Genomic DNA, 19645 nt, shown 5'->3' with positions numbered 1-19645 from the left:
ACAATTTGCTTATTAAATCATTATCTAAAGCTTAGTCATGTACGAAGAAAACTGCCTAATAATTAAGAGTTGATATTTTAACATGGTATTTGCAGCAGACACATTGGATACTTAATTAAGTAGAACATTGCTTATTTTTTTTTAAAGGATTGACAAAATCAAACTCTTCTTGGCAAGTGAAATTTTTATAGTAGCAGAAGTGGGAAATCTAAAGGATGTGGCTCATTCTCTGTTTGGATGATGCAGAATTGCTCCAAGCAGTAAGCTTACTGTTTTCAGACAGCATTAGCAGCTTCAGCAAATACAACTGTGTCATCGTCCCTTAATACGGGGGTGTTTGTAACCGCAAAGGGGAGACGATAAACAATATATGAGATTTGATATCTTCTTGATGGCTTAAACAGATACTGATGGACAGATCTGCTGTTTGATGTTTTCTTCACTAGCCCTGAAGATGCTGAGACATAGAGATGGATGTGATTATCTTTTATAAGACAGGAAATGCAATCTTTAGGGGTTTCTGGAAATAGAAAGGTCATGCAGTCTGGAACCTGTGAGCCTTTTCAATCTCTAAGTCATCAGGTATGCTCTCATGAATTATGATGATACTATTAGATTGTTGAGTTCTTGCCTTTTCTAGCTCTTAGTCATGTAGAATATATTAATCAATGTAATTGTTTATTATCAGATTTTTCTTAGGAGATTTGAACAAGTGATATTTATAGTAATAGACACCAGCTGTGAACGATATGAATTTTAAAAATGCGTATGTGTGTGTTTGAGTTCATGTTTACTTTAGGTTTCTTTTGAGGGGGGCAAGTGAGGAGTAAGGAAAGAGATCCTTTATTTGTAATTAAAAGCAAGGTTTGGGGCTCTCCAGATTTTTTCAGATTAAGCCCGAATACAGTCATGTGCATCTCTTATTTCCAATGATAAAAATAGCACAATTTGCTCAGTATGATAAGGATACATCATAGCTGGCTGCTTATAGATAGTGAAATATTAAAAATTTTTTTATCTGGGATTTCTTAAGCATAGAAATAGATGTTGCTACCATTGTACAACCACACAGGAATACAACTTTGATGACTAGAATCGTGTTTGCCCACATCTAAGCTAATTTCCTAAAATTTATATTGCAGTATCTGAACTGTTTTAAAAGGCATAAGTTTAAATTATTTCCCAGATCTATTGAAATAATGATGCTCTTACTCCTCTTAATGTAGATGTCTGCTGAAGGCATTGCTTGTAGCTGAAAGCAGATGATAAATCTATTTTTTGTTTTTGCTTTGTGTTGTTGTTGTTTTTTTACAAAGAATGCTTGTGACATTTAAGCTTGTTTCAGATTTTTTGATACAAAGATACTCCGCATTAGCTTAGTTTCATTTTCAAAATTAAAAGACTTGACTACATTAAACATGTTAATTACAAAGAGTAGGGAATCATCACAGCAAAGAATTTGGATTTATATGTCCATTTTATCTTGAAACTCTGCTGGTTATCTTAAACTATTTTTATTAAGGTATAATGCATTTAACTTGGTTTTGTTATAACATATCTTCAGAATTGGATAAGACACTGTGCCCGTGTCTGACATTACAATTTTGAAGAAAAGGATATTTTATTTTTTTACATTACACATATTTCTTCCTTAGTTTTAGAGGGCTTGTTAGATATTTGACCAGGTATTCCATTTTAAATAAGCAAAAAGAATGTTGCAGCATTTCTCAACAGAAAGATGGCTTTGTTTTCATGATTTTGTAGCATGATTAGGATTTAATGCCTCATCAGAGTGATGCTATAGTAATGAAAAGGAGTATGTTTATCAAAAGACAGAAGTGGGAGTCTGAAACAACGATTTACTTCAGTTAAGGGGTTGGTTTCTCCTTTTTAATTAAAAACACATTAAAAATTATACCTACTGATATTGGCTATAATTTATATGTTATTCAGGCTACTTAGCCAGCTTATATTCTTATTAGTAGGGAAGATTGCCATATTCTTAAGCTTGATTAGTTTTGGAATGATTTGGATATACCTTTTAGTTGCTACAAAACCTGTTTAATCTGTTAGAATTTATTTCCAGTATTTGCATGTATTAGTCGCTATGAGTACATTCTGTTTCTTGGCATTGCTTTGGGATTCTTCTAGGTATTGGTTTTACAGCATTCTGCTATTTTTCACTGTATTTATGACCTTTCAAAAAAACTAAACCATAAAGATTTTTGGTTATTTTCCTTTAGTGGCACTTACAGGATAGCTCAATAATTTTGTAAGGTAAAAAAGCTACTGCCTTAGAGTTGTCATTTCTTTTACATGTTGGAGAAAAAGTTCTCTCTGTTGCTATGTCAAAATGCATTACCTTAAAAAGTAAAGATTGGTTAGAATGTCACGGACAGTTAAATTTAATGTCAACCCTTTTTCCTGTGTGGCCAGATGATCTTGACCTTTTGAATGGATTTGATTGTAAGTCTGCCCAGCAATGATTGGTCATCTGCTTTTTACAATGGCTGCCTCTGTCTTTACTATTTTACACAAACATTTTACATCAGAAAGGTTTTCTAAAGGTAAGCTGTCTATAAGCAACGATTTGAGTAATTGTTCCATTTAGTCAACATTATGTGGACTGAATTTGCACAATACTGCATTTGGTGTTGTGAGAAGTACAGCAAAGAAAGAGTTGTGTTTTGCTTTCAAGGAGATTCTGAGAAAATATACGCAATGAGCCATGCTCATGTTTTGAATTGACTTTTCAAAGACGGTATGCTATGATCAGTTTTAACTTGATTTATAAACTAATGAATCCTTGGATGAGTTACATGTAACTCTATAATGCATAATTTATTGTATCAAGGCATTGTAAAATATTTTTGTGTGTTTTATGAGCCATAGTTGGCAATTTATGTTGAGAGTAAAGGTGGATGTAACCCATTGGCAGGAAACAGAAGCAGGGACCTTAACAATTAGCTCAAAAGAGGGATGTGACCAGTCTAGTCTCATTGTGTATTATGGAAGGGGACTTTGACTTCATAGGGATTAAACTTTGGAAATCAAGACTCGCAAGTTTGGGAGCGTTTGATGCTAACTAGGTCATTAGGGAGTTTTTTTCAATAAAATGGGGGCGAATGAGACTCACTTTAGGATTTGAGAAAGGGGACTGAGAGAAACTTATATGGACGTAGGCCTTAGCCAGCTGGCTGTTGCACATCCAGGCACCACTTCTTTTCACTTTCATACCAGTATGCTGGCTAAAAGTAGCAAGGAGGTGGGTAGAGTGGATACAAAACCCTTGTTTCTCCCAGAATCCTGAAGTGGGGCACACTGCCCCGTAGTGCCTACAAAGTGCCTGTTCTCTTGTATCAGAGCAAGAGAAAATTGACTTCAAATTCTCCTGGTTTGTAACAGCTAGCTGGCTGCAGTAAGATGTGGTAAGTATGGTGGTTGAGTATCTGGACTGCCATGTTCACTGGGTTCAGATCTTAGCTATACCACTTACCAGCTATGTGATCTTGGGCAAGTTACTTAACCTTTCTGGGTATCCGTTCCCTCATTTGTAATATAGAAATAATAATGGTACCTATCTCTAAGAGTGTTGTGAAGATGAAATGAGGTGATATATATAAAACATTTGTAAAACTACCTGGTATTTATAACAAACACATTATTGCCAAAATTATATGTTGACAGACATTAGTATGTACATTCTCTGAGCTAGGATGAGCTATCAGCAGGTGTTAGTAATAGTAGTCATGTAGTTTAGTTTTGTTACCTTTCCTTCATTTTCCTTATCAAATAAGAAATTGAGTCAAAAACATATGGTATACTGAAATAAAGATGGCTATAAAAATGCAAACAAGGAAAAACATCCTACATCTGATTGCATTATAACATTTATTAACTATAAGAATTGTGATTTGATGAAAAATGTTGTGTTTAAAGTTTTTTTTTGCATCTGCTTATAGGCTGACTTAAGTTTCTGTTTGTATTCTGTGTAAAGATTCTTTGCTTTCTTATATTACACCAACTACTTCATTCATGACAAAAAAAAAGATTATGGGGGCTTTGCAGGTCTTCCTTAATTGTAGTTGAATATTAAAATTCAGGAGTAAATATCCAGGTTTAAGGGGAATAATAGAGAAGTTATATAGCTTAGACTTAATGATCTGAGTTATTTTTTTAATCATTAAAAATGTCCAAGAGGTCCCTGGGTGGCTCAGTCAATTAAGCGTCCAACTTCGGCTCAGGTCATGATCTTGTGGTTCATGAGTTGGAACCTGGCATCAGGCTCTCTGCTGTCAGCACAGAACCCAATTTGGATTCTCTCTCTCTCTCTCTCTCTCTCTCTCTCTCTCTCTCCTCCTACCCTGTTTGTGCTCTCTTTCTCAAAAATAAGCATTAAAAAAATGTCCAGTACAAAAACGTTCACTGACAGTTAAACACACTTGTTTTATTTGTTTCATTTTAGTTTTATTGGTTAATGTTTTTATTCTAGATGAAAGACTAAAATGATATGTTATAAATCCAATACTGTATGTGAATAGACCAATTCAAGTTCCTATTTGATAGAGTATGCTATTTTGAATTGCTGGTGTTTATTTAATGTAAAAATATCTACAGTTGACCCCTGAACAATGCGGAGGGGAGGGGTGATGACCCCTTGCATGGCTGAAAATCTGTGCATAACTTTGACTTCCTTAAAATCAAAGTTGACTGGAAGCCTTACTGATAGCATAAACAGTCAATTAACACCTATTATGTATGTTATATGTATTACATTCTGTATTCTTATAATAAAGTAAGCTAGAGAAAAGAAAATGTTAGGATAATCATGAGGAAGAGAAAATACATTTACAGTACTGTGTACTGTATTTATATTTAAAAAAATCCACATATAAGTGTACCTGGGCACTTCAAACTCATGCTGTTCTGTCAAGCCCCAGAGTCCAAGTGAGTAATTTGATAGTTGGATGAAATATACGTGCTTAAGTGTTACATTTTATGATCTCTTTGCCTTTTAGTTCTCTTCTCTTGAGCAATTTTCTCAGTGTGTAGCTATTTCTTTCAAATTGGCACAGGGTCAATCAAATCTCAGCACAGTGCAATTTCTTCAAACAAACATACAAAATACTATGATGTTCTAGTAAGCACAGTACTGGGGAGAGATATAAAGACCAATAGGTCCCTGCTTCAGGAAGTCACAGGTAGTGAGTCATAAACACTAAATACAAGGCACTACAACAGAATGTAGAAAGTAGTAAGTGCCTTAGAGATTCAAAAGAGAGAAGAAAGAAGCGTAAATCATGATGCTGTGAATTCTGTAGGCAGAATATTTCAAGCTGAATGGGGACAGGAGAGGAGAGGCTAGATGAGAAGGTAGGGAAGTCTGAAAAGGTGGCATCTGAGGTAGACCAAGACTGGCCAAGATGGGAAAGTCCTTTGGGGCAGAGGAAACAACATGAACAAAGACATGGAAGCAGAAAGCAAATAGTATGTTTGACTAGTATGGACTAGTTCATTTTGGCTATAGCCCGGTAGGAGAATTCAGGCTAACACAGGAAGGTGTGTTGGGACCAGATAGTACAGAGTCTTGAATGTTAGATTATGATTTCTAAACCGAGAATATGTCTATGTTGATTTACTTATTATTGGGAGAAAATAAAATAAAAAACCAAAAGAGCAGCACCTATATTCTGCAGTCATTCTTAGAGCTCTAACCCTCTTGAGACTTTGAAAATGAAAATTAAATTCCTGAGTAGATTTAGTAGTTAGTAGACAAGGTAGGGGGTAGAAGCAAAATGAAGGATTTTAATAAAATTCTCTATCAAAATTGCACGTGAGAGCATTTCTGTCTATCCACAACCACTCAAAAGTCCTAGATTTCAGATCCTAAGAGACCTCCTGCTTGTCCCTGATGTAAACTCTATTTTATTGGTAGGTAATCTGATTTAGCTTTGGTTTTATTTTTGACATTTACTAGACCAAGGACAATCTAGAGGGATCATTTTAATACAATGAATATACATGTCACTATGGTGAATATTTGGATAATAAAGACTTTGTCTTAGGGAAAATTGGAACTAGAAATGCTGTTTATAATCATGGAAGTTTCAGGGATATTTTAGGCTTACTCATTGTTCATTTAGAAATGATAATATAAATCATCATTGCTAAATACTTTTAATATCGCCTTTAAATCTCCTCCATACACCAGAAGCATTTCAGTATTGCCTGTGGTTAGTAAAAAAGCTGGGTAACATCCAAGAGCAGATTTCCTTTAAATGTGACAGCTGGGGTGTGACTTTGTTATCAGACCCAGGAAGATGATACTTGTGCCTGGGAATTGTGAAAAGATTGGAATTGAATACTCTTACTTAGCACATAATCCATATAAAGTATGTCAGAAGTGAAACGCATGGAATACCACCAGTGTGAGTAAAAATGAAACCGGACACAGTAGCTCTTCTGGCTCTATTTTTAACAGACCCATATAATTGAGAATATTCTGTTTCTTTCTATAGAAGTCTGAATTACTTTAAAACCTCATTTTCTCGTTCTTGTGAGGTTCTTATTAATCCTTATGACTTCACATTGCCTGGGAAAGGGTAATACTTCTAGTAGGGATCCAATAAAATTTCAGTACTTGTTTTAGAATCATAGATTCATTTCTGGGAGAAACCTTGGAGATCATTGGGCTTTGGGTTGCTTTAAAACTTTAAAACATTTAAACATTTTTTCTCAAAAAAAAAGTAGATAAAAGACATTTAGTGATGTGATCCTTCCCCCACCCCAAGCATTTCAAAAATGATAATACAGAATGTAAATAAGAATTAAAGATAATTGAATATGTCTTTATCAAACTCTTCTTTCTAAAAGGCAAAAAGGGCCTGGTTTCAATGAAGCACATTGCAAAATGTGCTGCATTTAAAGGTGTACATCTATTCGTATCCATTTCTTTTTTCTAAAAAAAAAATATTCAATCTCATAAGAATTTGAGTCTATTGCATAGTATAAAGGGAGGCAATATGGCATAATACTTAACAGCTAGAGTTATCAAGCTGGATTCCCTTTGTTGGATCCCATATCTTCCACTTTACTGGCAATGTTTATTTTAGGAACATTACTTGAGCTCTATTTTCCTCAGGATTGCCAGCTGTAAAGTTGGGATGCTGATGTACTAATGTCTAGATTTCTGATGAAATCAATTGAATTAATCAATTAATAAAAGTAAGGTAACCTGAAACAGTACTTAGCTTACCAAGTGCTAGTCACTATAATTACTCCCCACTGGACTAGGTAATGTTGAGGAGAAAGTTATAAAACCTACAAAAGATATGAAACAAATCTGTCTTGTCAAAGATCTAATGTATATACACACACATACACACATATTTAGGACATAGGGTGTATACATACATACACATTATACTTTAATTATATATAGTATATTAAGTAAGAAACTAAGTAGTTTGCTTAAGATTAAAATTGCCAGCAAAGGATATCATGATATAAGATCCAAACTGGAAAGTCAAGCTCTAGAGCTTCTGCTCTTAACCACTTTGTTTTACTGCGTAGGGTTCTGTAAATGTGAGTTAGATAGCCATGTATAAGTTAGTATATTCTAAATGCTGAATTGAGATAAGAGATGTCAAGGCAAACTGAAACTTCTAGGGAAGACTTCTTGGCAGAGGTGTTAACTGACTTTCATTACACCCTTTTTTGGGTTTTTCTTCCACTACAAATAATACATGTAGAGTCATTAGCACAGTTCCTGCCATAGTGCTCAATAAATTATAGTTATTATTGCCATAATCTTTCTGATAGTTTCTTCTCTATCTTCCCTAATTGGTGCAATGTACTGTTTGAAAATCATGTGCTAATCTATACTCATGACTGAAATTACCCGCCAGTGATTCTTAATTGTGACTATACATCAGAATCAAATGTTTCGCTTTTTAAAAACATTGAGGCCCCAAGCTTATCTCAGAAATACTAAAGTCTATGGAGATGGAACCCAGCTTCTTAATTTACAAAAAGTTTTCCAAGTGAATATCATGAACAGCCAAAATTGAGAACTGCTGCTGTACGTGGTGATTGTAGAATAGAATGGAAGGGGTCTCTCGGTGGCTCAGTTGGTTAAGTGTCTGACTTCAGCTCAGGACGTGATCTCATGGTTCATGGGTTTGAGCCCTGCATTGGGCTCTGTGCTGACAGCTCAGTCTGGAGCTTGCTTAATATTCTGTATCTCCTTCTCTCTGCTCCTCCTCTGCTCACACTCTGTCTCTCTGTCTCTCTCTCAAAAATAAATAAACATTTAAAAAAATTAAAAAAAATTTAGAATCGAATGGAATAGAGTAGGATAAATAGAATTCCAAACCTATAGTTTGTTTCTGCATCCTAATCTCTGTCTAGTGTTCTAGATATCGCATCTTATTAGACATCTCTGCTCATTTATCTTACAAACACCTCAAACTTGGTATGTCCAGAACTAACTTACTATTTTCTCTTCAAAACCTCTTTGTCTTCCATAGCATGATGACCTTTTGTTTCCACTTTTTTTTTTAATCCTAACCTTACATCCAGTTACTAAGTTATGTAGATTCTTTCTCTTAGGGAGTCTAAAGTTTACCCCTTCTTTCCATAGTCTTGACCTTAGTGTGATTTCATATTCTTTTTTCACCAGGACTATTGTAATCATTTCTTAACTGATATTTCTTTTTCTTCCTGTTACCCATCCCCAAAGTAACCTACTCATCATCATTCAGCTGCCTTAGTACTCTTTCCAGAATGTAAAGCAGCGACTGGCATTTGCTTACTTACATTCATTCTAAAGCTCCCCATTACCTTCAAGATAATTTTCAGGGTTCAGAAAAGTGAGAGTATTTGTCTTTCTCTGTCTGACTTATTTCACTTAGCATAATGCCCTCAGTTCCAGGGGTATAGCTCAGTGGTAGAACATTTGACTACATAATGCCCTCAGTCCATCCAACCACATTTGCTGTCGCAAATGGCAAGATTTCCTTCTTTCTCATGACTTAATAATATTCCATTATATTTATTTTACCCACTTACCTATGTTGGACTCTTAGATTATTTCCCTATCTTGGATATTATGAATAATGTGACAATGAACATAGGAGTGCAGATATTTCTTCGAGATCATGATTTTATTTCTTTTGGATATATATATCCGGAAGTGGAATTACTGCAACATATGATAGTTCTATTTGTAATTTTTTGAGGAATGAAGAAGTGACATTTATTTATTTTTATTTATTTAAAAATTTCTTTTTAGCGTTAATTTCTGAGAGACAGAGAGAGCAAGTGGGGGAGGGGCAGAGACAGAGGGAGACACAGGATCTGAAGCAGGCTCCAGGTTCTGAGCTGTCAGCACAGGGCCTGATGTGGGGCTCGAACCAACAAACCGTGAGATCATGACCTGAGCCAAAGTCAGACGCTTAACAGACTGAGTCACCCAGGCGCCCCTATGAGGAAGTGACATTTAAACTTAACCATCTTTAATTAAACTCAGTCTAAATTCTATTAGTTAGCTAGAGACAGACTCGCTCAAACCTTTAAAATGCTCTCCTTTTTGCCTATAATGCCTTTGGCCCCTCATTTCTCTTTGTTTTTGCCTGGCTAACTATTATGCCACAAGATTTACTTAGATTAAGCATTGCCTGCAACTGAAACATTCCCTATTCCTTTAGAGTGAATTAGGTGATTTTCCCTAATGTTCCTCTGGATCCCAGTATTTACCTTAATTGAAGCACAATGCATTCTACATTGTAGTCATTGATTTTCCTATCTCGACTATGAACAGTTTAAGGGCCAAGGCAGTGTCTCATTTCTTTTATTTTTATTTATTTATTTATTTATTTATTTATTTATTTATTTAGAACACAAGCAGGGGAGGGGTAGGGAGAGGGGTGGACAGAGGATCTGAAGTGGGCTCTGCACTGTGGACTCGAACTCACAGACTGTGAGATCATGACCTGAACTGAAGTTGGACTCTTGGCCAACTGAACCACCTAGGCGACCCTCTTTTTTCTTTAAAGCTACTACAAATACATTGCCTGGCACATGGTAACTACTTAATACATTTTTGTTGAATAACAAAATAAGGAATTAGTATGACAAGTTCATGGAAAAATAAGGCTTATGTTACTTTGGACACCATTAGGAATTTATATTACCTGAGGTACATAAATAGGTACCATAAATAGGTTGAACCAGACTTAAGTATTTTAAAGTTAAATTAAGGAACTTTAGATTTTATGAATAACTAATATAATGCCTTTGCAGTGTAGCATATTGGTTAAGAGTATTGACCTGGCTTCAAACCGGTCTATGGCCCTTAATTGTTGAGGGTTCTGGGAAAGTTTCAGGGCCTCTTTAAGTCTCAGAATACTCATTGGTTTTTAAAGATTCCTAATGAATAAATGTCTGTAAAGTTCTAGCACTGTGTCTGGCACATTGCAAACCTTACAAAACCTTTGTTGTTGTTGTTGTTAGTTCTTATTATTACTGTAATTACAAGCAGTGCTGAGAAAAGTTGGACAGCTAGGGACTAACAGTTTCAGAATGTAGAGTTAGAATTATCTAGTGACTGACCATTCAAATGGCCATCAGAAAAGCCAAAATTTTAGTTCTAGTTCTAGTTCTACTATTGCCTTGCTGGAAAACTTGAATGTATCTTATTTTCCTCATACAAAAAATTACAGTAAAAGTCGCAGTGTTAATGCTTTCTTCATCAGGATGTTATAATCATGGGATATCTAAAGAAAAAAGCCTGTCATGAAAAAGACTGGGGATATATATCTTTTGAAGTCACTGATACCACCTGCTTTTGTACAAGTTGTGCCGTTTGCCTGGAATGCTCTTTTTATTCACCTTGATAATCCCATTTGTCCGTTTAAGCATTAGTGGTATTATTGCATTCTTACCAATAGTAACATAGCTCCAAAATGGGAACAAAAATGAAACAAATGGGTTGAAATCATAGGGAGGCAGTTTTGGTCTCATTCAGTCATTCACTAAATTATATATATAATTATATGAGGCATCATTAATTTATTAAGTAATTGTCAATTAATATTATATTAGTATATAATTATATATATAATTTTGTGAGTGAATGAATCAGTGAATGAATGAGATCAAAGTCTGCCTTGCCATGATTTCATCCCATTTGTTTTAGATACATAGATGATAGGTAGATCGATCCTGAGAATACAAAGGTGGTCTTATAATCTTACAATATCTCTAAACATTATCACTTTCCAAAAATGGAGTGGCTTTACTTATGTCATACTTAGCTGTCTATTACTAGATTTGTTCAAGCAAAAATCAGACATATTGTGATATTGTAAATGGTATTCCTATGTTGGGGAGATATTGCATCAGATGACCTCTATGAATATGCCTGGGAAGCATAAGATTGGAACTTCTCACTGGAAGAGTGGGAAGAGCTAATGCCAACAAAATAGAATTAGAATCACATCTTAAGGCATGCTTTTTGTTTTTTCATAGATAATCTGTTATACTATTGAACTTGATTTTAAACTATATTCATAACAAATGGCAAAAAAGCTGTGAAGCTTACCACATAGGAAAGCGCTGATATTTTTATTTTTCTTCTGTATGTTGACATATAGTAGTTATGATTAGGTAACAATAAGATCCTAAATACAATGACAGTTGATGTATCATGAAGACATACATTTCTAGTCACTTAATATATGGTATTATGAATTGAAATTGTGCTTGTAAAACAAAAAAGAAATTGTGCTTGTTAGTTGTTTGACCAAACCATCAACAACTGATGAAAATAGAAAGCATTGTTTTTATTTCATTACAAATGCCTTTCTTCAATTGAATCTTCTCTTTTGATTGTCCAAAAAAATGTCTCTCATTGCTTCTATTATATGAAGAACCAGCTGTCACAGATTATATGAAAGAATAGATAAATCACAGATTTTTTAAAATATGAAATTCTGTTATATTAAATACAAATCCAGTTTCTTCATTCACATGTGTATCTACTCCTAACCTTCCCATGTTGCACTCTTTTTTCTCAATAAATTGTATGACTTGATTAGATAGAGGGCTTAGCTTTTGATACATGAGATGTATTCACTTTTTCTTTTCTTTTTTAAATTTCCTTTTCTCAATCACTTCTTGAAGCTAAAAACTTTTTTTGCTAAGGAAAAGGAGATCTGGATTAGTGTTCACATTTTCTTTTTCTTTTTAATTTTTATTCATTTTGAGAGAGAGCTTGGGGGGGGGGTGGAGAAAGGGAGAGAGAGAATCCCAAGCAGACTCCAGGTTTAGTGCAGAGCCCCACACGGAGCTAGACCTTGAGATCATGACCTGAGCTGATATCTAGAGTCAGATACTTAACCAACTGAGTGCCCTGTGTTTACATTTTCTATTTCTGATCCTAATTGTTGGTCTTTTTCAAAAGAAATACTAACTGATTTTCAAGAAAGAAGGATACAATATATTAAGGGTTAATTTATGTCACTTCAATAAGTTTTATATATACCTTCAATAATTTATTGCTATCTGGCAATAGCAATAGGTCCTATGCTTTTGGTTCCTATGCATAGGAACCTAAGCTTCCTAAGCTTCCTATGCTTTGGAACCTAAGCATAGGTTCCTATGCCTTTGTATGTGCTAATCTTACTGCCTCATTTCCTGTCCTCCACACTATTTCAAGAACTATTCTTCTTGAATAGGTCCTACTAAGGACCTATTATTTGCGTTGTCTAATGTTCTCTTGAAGAAGAGGTCAGGAGCAAGAGACACTTGTGCTGAAAAGCTAAGATTTAGAAAGCCATATTATATCCTCCATAAGATAATTCACAGTAGTTTGAAATCAGATGGCTTCTCATTTCTGAACCATATGTATGAGTCCATGCTTAAAGTATTTCTCCTGTGCAGAGAAACAATTATTTTAAAAGGCATTAAATTATAAAATAATTCATAATCTTTGCTTATATGATGGGAAATAATGTGAGTCACACCAAGATCTTTATTATGTAGATACACCCTCACTTTCCAGCTTCATTTTTATGCTTTTTTGGGTATCTTGTACTATGATAATCATATCAAACAATTGGGCTTTTCTAATTAAGTGTAATTTTTTCCTATGTCTTTGTATGTGCTAATCTTACTGCCTCATTTCCTGTCCTCCACACTATTTCAAAAACTATTCTTCAAAGTTTAAACTGGCTCAACTTCTTTTCTGACTTTTTGCTGAGGCAAAGAACATGGGTTTGGGAGTTAGATCAAAGTTCAAATCCTGCTTCTGACACTAGCTCTGTAATCTTGCAAAACTTACTTTATTACTGTGAGCCTCAGCTTCCCATTTGCAAACTGGGGATAATATCCTATAGAGTTTAGTGAGATGATGTTTGAAAAGCATCGAATATTGTCTGTGGCCATTATTATTAGTAATTGTCGTAGTTCATTCAGGCTGCCGTAACAAAGAATACTATTAACTATGTGGTTTATAAACAGGAATTTATTTCTCACAATGCTGGAGGCTGAGAAGTTTAAAGTTAAGGCTTCTGTAGATTCAGTGACTGGTGAGGGCCTACTTCCTCATTCATAGATGCCATATTCTGCCTGTGTCCTCATACAGTATGAGGCGTTAAGGGAGCTTGTTGGGGTGTTTTTAATAAGTGCATTAATCCCTTTTATGAGGGCTCTGCCTTAATGACCTAATTACCTCCTGAAGACCCCACCTTCAGATATTCTTACAATGGGGGTTGGGTTTCAAAATATGAATTTAGTGGTAGACACAAACGTATAGTCTATAGCAGTAGTCATATGAGTCTTAACTATTGATGAACAAATGATTGATAAAGGAATGATTGAACTTTCCTGGTTATTTCACTTCTGTAAACTACATAAATCTCTATATAAATTATAGACAGGGGTTCTTTCATAAAACTCTATAGCTCCTTATAAAATCAGTCATATCACGACATTTTAAAGTCCTCCCATCTTTGGGGAGCCTGGGTGGCTTAGTCAGTTAAGTGTTGGACTTCAGCTCACGTCATGATCTTGTAGCTGCTGGGTTTGAGCCCTGCGGGTTAGAGCCCTGAGTCAGGCTCTGTGCTGACAGCTCAGAGCCTGGAGCCTGTTTCAGATTCTGTGTCTCCCTCTCTCTGACCCTCCCCTGCTCCTACTCTGTCTCTCTGTCTCAAAAATAAATAAACATTAAAATTTTTAAAGTCCTCCCATCTTTAACAGCTTATTTTGTTAAACTCTTGAATTCCATTGTCTATTTCTAAATTGTACGCCCTCTGGTTTAATCTCAGGGACTATGAAATAGACCTGTTGACAGATTTGGCTTCTGATTGGAAGGCTTACCATATGTCTATTTTAAAATTACACAATTGAAATTTTTCTGTAAAACAACCTCTATGACAAAATTAGGAAACAAGGACAATAAAATTAAGCTGAGATAAACCCTAAACACTAAATATCTGGCTACAAGACATTGTTTCACATATAAATTATAGATTTTTGCCATAAAGATGTATCTTCAAAACATAATGGCAATCAGTACTTCTCAGTTACTTGATGTTAGGATAGTGATAGCTAAATATATCTGGCTGCTTGCCAATTATTTGATTGACTCAGTTATGAGATATAATCTTTCTGTAGAATTTGAAGTCTTATGTCTTTCTTTGTTCTCCTAATTCCCCTTCCTTCCTTGAAAATTCTGAGGAAAGTTAGAGATACATAAACATAAATAAGGTACATATACAACGCATTTTAAAGTATTATTTTCCAAGTTACTATCATTTTTTCCAAATTACTATTAAGAAAATAAACATAAATTCTTATATAAACTTTGCATCTACATTTTTTCCCATTCTTTCTGTCCCCATAATGTTGACCCTTTCTTTTGGATGTTTTTCATTGGTTTTTGTTCACAGTTCCATTATTGTCATCCCTTTTCATTTTTAAATCTCTGCTCTCACTTAGCTATTTTGGCACCAACGAATGTCTTCTTTACTACTTTTTTCTTAAATTCTTCCTTTAAGACCTTTCTTTATTTCATAAAAAAGCACATTCTACCATTCTGTTGCATTTTAAAGGTGTACTTTTAAATAACTACCCAGTCGTGCTCACTGTTTTGATGTAAATACAGTAATTTATCTCTATGCTTAAGTTTTCCATCATTTAATCTCTATAAATATGAATAATGAAAAATTATTTACATTAGTGAGAAATTAGATAAAAATCTAAGTGACCAATACTACAGGAAGGCTTAACTAAACACTAAACTATATGACATCAACAATAAAATATGTAATCATAGAAAGTATAAATTTGAGGAAGTATAAATATAAAAATGTTTTCTTGGGGCTTCTGCGTGGCTCAGTTGGTTGAGTGACTTTGGCTCGGGTCATGATACCACGGTTCGTGAGTTTTAAGCCTGCATATGGTATCAGCACTAAGCCCACTTCGGATCCTCTGTCCCCCTCCCCCGCTCATGCTCGCTCATGCTCTTTCTCTTCCTCTCTCTCTGTCTCAAAAATAAATAAACATTAAAAAAAAATGTTTGTTTTCTTGTTAGGATAGATCAAGCTATGCTGCAGTAACAGCTCTAAAATCTCAGTGGCTTCATGCAATAAATACAATAAATGTGGGTCAGGGCTGAGACTGGGAACTTCTCTTCCATGCAGTTGCTCAGGAATTCAGACTGACAGAGGCTCAGTGATTTTACAGATAACTGCACCACCGGATCACCTGATCTGCTTGGTCTCTACACCTGGGAAGAGAGAGCATGGAGAAATCACTCTCACTTTTCTGTACTTTGGTCCAGACATGATACACCATCACTTTGATTATGTCCCTTTGGGCAACACTAGTTACTACAAGGGCCTGGGATATGTATAATACTCTTCTTGTAGTCCAGGAAGAGAAAGAGGACAACATGATATTGTAAGCACTAGTAATAACCATACTTTAAGATTAAAAAATCAAAATATATAACTGCTTTTGCATATTTGTTTTCTATAGATTAGAGAAGAATGTAGAAAATTATAAGATTTCAGAAAGAAGGCTTGAATGTTATTTAATTTTTTTCTACCCAAAATTTGTTATTGTTAATGTTATTTATGTGGTATGTAAAAATCGGGAGAAAAATGGCTAAGCTTTAAGAAAATGAATCAGTATGTGACACAGTAGGAGGAAAATTTTAAAGCCATATAAAATTTGATTCAAATCCTAACCCTACCTCATATTAGTTGAACAAACTACTCTTGGGCAAATTATTTAACCTGTCTTAACTGAGCTTCAGATTTCTCATCTTTGAAATAGGGATAAAAAGATCTATCTTCTAGAACTGTTGGGAGGATTATCTAAGATAAAGTGTATTTACCTAACTAACACTAATATAGAACTCCCTGGTACTGTTCTAAGCATGTTAGCATGCTTTATATTAATCTTCATAAAAATCATATAAAGTAAACACTATAATCCCTATTTTGCATTTGAGGAAATTGAGGCAGAAAGAACTTGCTTAGTCACATGGCTAAGTAAGTCGTAAGTACCAGAACTGGATCTGAATCCTGGTGGTCTGGTTTTAGGATTTTCTTAGCTGCTATGCTGCTTCCTCTTCTGGACCTTTTCTAAGTGCCTATTGTTACCATAAGTTTAATAAACAATAAACATTTATAGGTATAATACTAACTATAAATCGGTTTTGGCTGTTTCTATTATATAATGCATAGAGGGACAGATAATTCACATATATTTCTAATAATTGGAGTTTGGTTCTTCTAGGTAGTAGAATAAATTCTCACATCTCAATCAAAAATCAGTTTAATTCAAATACTAGTCTTTGGTCTTGTGAAGGGAATAAGTAGTTGAGGAAACATAAGAATAATCCATCTTCGTAAGAGAGTTGAGCAAAGCAGAGGTTGGGGCGCCAGCCTCCACACACAGTTGAAAATGCATGTATAACTTTTAACTCCCCCAAAACTTAACTATTAATAGCTTACTATTGACTGGAAACCTTACTTGATAACATAGGCAGTCAATTAACACATATTTTGTATGTTATATATATTATGTGCTGTATTCTTACAATAAAGTAAGCTAGAGAAAAATAAAATGTTAGTAAGAACATCATAAAGAAGAGAAACTGCATTTACTGTATTTATTGAAAAAATCTGCGTATAAGTGGCCTTACACAGTTCAAACTTCTGTTGTTCAGTGGTCAGCTGTACACATTTTTACTCATCCTTTGCCTTTATCTCATCTCCCAATTTTAATGTAATTACATTTTCCCCATGTCTAGGGTATTTATATTTTCTTTCTATATATCCCTTGAATTTTTAGATAATTAGAAAATTTAAGAGCACAAGTGTTTTTGGTTGGTTGGTTTTTTAGATCTAAAGTGGGAAGTAAATAAAGTGGCCCTCTCCATTGGCTTTCCCACATTTTTGGCATTTGTATAGGAAAATCAATTTGCTTAAAATGGGTATTAAATATAGCAAAAGCCATTTTTTTTTTAAACTACGTCACTACTCAGATTATTGCCACTTTGCCTATGACATTGTAAAGCATACCACTAAAAAACAATCACTGGGGTTAAAGAAAAAAAACACCAAACTGGTTAGACTTGCTTACTTTGCTTTTTAAGTATTTAAACACTGTCCTTTTTTTTTTTTTTTTTTCCAACGTTTATTTATTTTTGGGACAGAGAGAGACAGAGCATGAACAGGGGAGGGGCAGAGAGAGAGGGAGACACAGAATCGGAAACAGGCTCCAGGCTCTGAGCCATCAGCCCAGAGCCCGACGCGGGGCTCGAACTCACGGACCGTGAGATCGTGACCTGGCTGAAGTCGGACGCCTAACCGACTGCGCCACCCAGGCGCCCCTTAAACACTGTCCTTTTATAACCCAAGTGTATATGAAGTATCTCCTTGCACTGCTTGTTTTCTTATCACTAAAGTTCATCTTCTAATGTTTTGTTTCTTACTCCTCAGTACCCTTTTAGCTATCTAAAAATATCTTTGAATTATTCCATGTTGCTTATAAATATTATTTTACTATCCCCATTCTCTGCCTTGATTTGTTGATTTTGCTTCTATTAGGAAACTTTCTTTCTATCTTCAGATTGCAAATTTTTCAGTATTCAAGTCTAATTCAGGTATAAGTCAGGTACTATGAGCTTATTTCTGTTTAAATAATTCATATAATTGACTTTTGTGTATATAGGCCAACTCAGAACTGTCCTAATTTGTGATGAGAAGGCTAATATTTATGTAGTGCTCTAATTTCATAATTCTTACAAAGTTGTAAGGAACAAGTCTTTACTCACTATGGAGAGACTAAAAATTGCTAATTGTATTTTAAAGTGTATATGTAGATGTTTATCCTCTTCTTAGAATTAATACTAATTGATATCACAACTCTCTAGTATGTCAGTGAAACTATCAGGATTTGGGGTGGCAGGAGTGGAGAAGGGTATTGATGAAGAGTTATAAATGTTATTATCTTAGGATAAAGCACGGATAACTACATGAATACAGACCAAAAATGACCCTTACTTACACTAAAGTAGAAAACAACTTAATATGTATAAAAAAAAATCAGCTAGAGGGGCGCTTGGGTGGCTCAGTCAGTTGAGCATCCAACTTCAGCTCCGGTCATGAGCTCACAGCTCGTGGGTTCGAGCCCCACGTCTGGCTCTGTGCTGACGGCTCAGAGCCTGGAGCCTGCTTCGGATTCTGTCTCCCTCTCTCTCTGCCCCTCCCCTGCTCATGCACTGTCTCTATCTCTCTCTCTCTCTCAAATATAAATAAACATTAAAAAATTTTTTAAAAATGTAATTAGAAATGGTCTTAGAAATCATGAAGTTGATTTTTAAACTCATCTTATTTTTATTTTCTTTATATTTGTTTATGTCCTGTTCTTGGCTTGGGATTCCTTCTTGCATCTGAGACCTTTTTTCTGGGGTCATTGGTTTTCTTCCTAAAGTATATACTTTGAAATTCCATTACAAAGGATGCCTTGGTGATAAATTCTCTTTCTGTTTGTCAGAAGGGTGTTTCTTGAATGATAATTTTACTGGGTATCCACCTCTAGATTTATAATGATTTTTCCTTAATATTCTGAAGATTTTATTTACTGTCTTCTGGGGTCTATTTTTATTAGTTTGTCATTCATTTGTAGGTAATCATTTTTTTTTCCCTTCTTGCTGTAACAATGTGTCATTCTGCAGTTTCACATGATATGCGGAGGTGTTAATTGTTCTTTAATTATCCTGTTTGTGATTCATTGTGTTTCCTGAATCCTGTTTTATCAATTCTGGAAATTTTTTACCTATTATTTTCAAATAGTACTTCTTCCTCATTTTCTCTATTCTTATCTTCTAGAAATCCATCTAGGTATATGTTAGACTTCATCGTATTATCCTCATTTTAAAACTTACCTATTTCATGTTTTTTTCATATCCTTGTCATTTTATGCTATGTTCTGTGTGATTTTTTTCAGATTTTTTTGCCTGTTCCCTAATTCTTATATCCTTTGTCCAGTCTACTGCTTTGCCCATCTTTGGAATTTTTAACCTTAAGGAATATATATGGATATATATATATATATATATATATATATA

The 19645-nt window shown here is 34.7% G+C and overlaps 1 protein-coding gene across 2 annotated transcripts in view; it reads left to right on the top strand.

The window, feature by feature from the left end:
• The first annotated feature begins 501 nt into the window (after positions 1-501).
• Positions 502-19645, top strand: part of SLC4A10 (solute carrier family 4 member 10) — a 212870-nt gene continuing 193726 nt past the window's right edge. For both annotated transcript variants that reach the window (XM_047870584.1, XM_047870583.1), the window contains exon 1: positions 502-582. In XM_047870584.1, the coding sequence (XP_047726540.1) occupies positions 502-582 (81 nt within the window). The remainder of the gene's footprint in view (positions 583-19645) is intronic.

The sequence above is a fragment of the Prionailurus viverrinus genome, chromosome C1 (genome assembly GCF_022837055.1).
Source record: "Prionailurus viverrinus isolate Anna chromosome C1, UM_Priviv_1.0, whole genome shotgun sequence".
NCBI lineage: Eukaryota > Metazoa > Chordata > Mammalia > Carnivora > Felidae > Prionailurus > Prionailurus viverrinus.
This window is presented reverse-complemented; position numbering and strand designations above follow the sequence as displayed.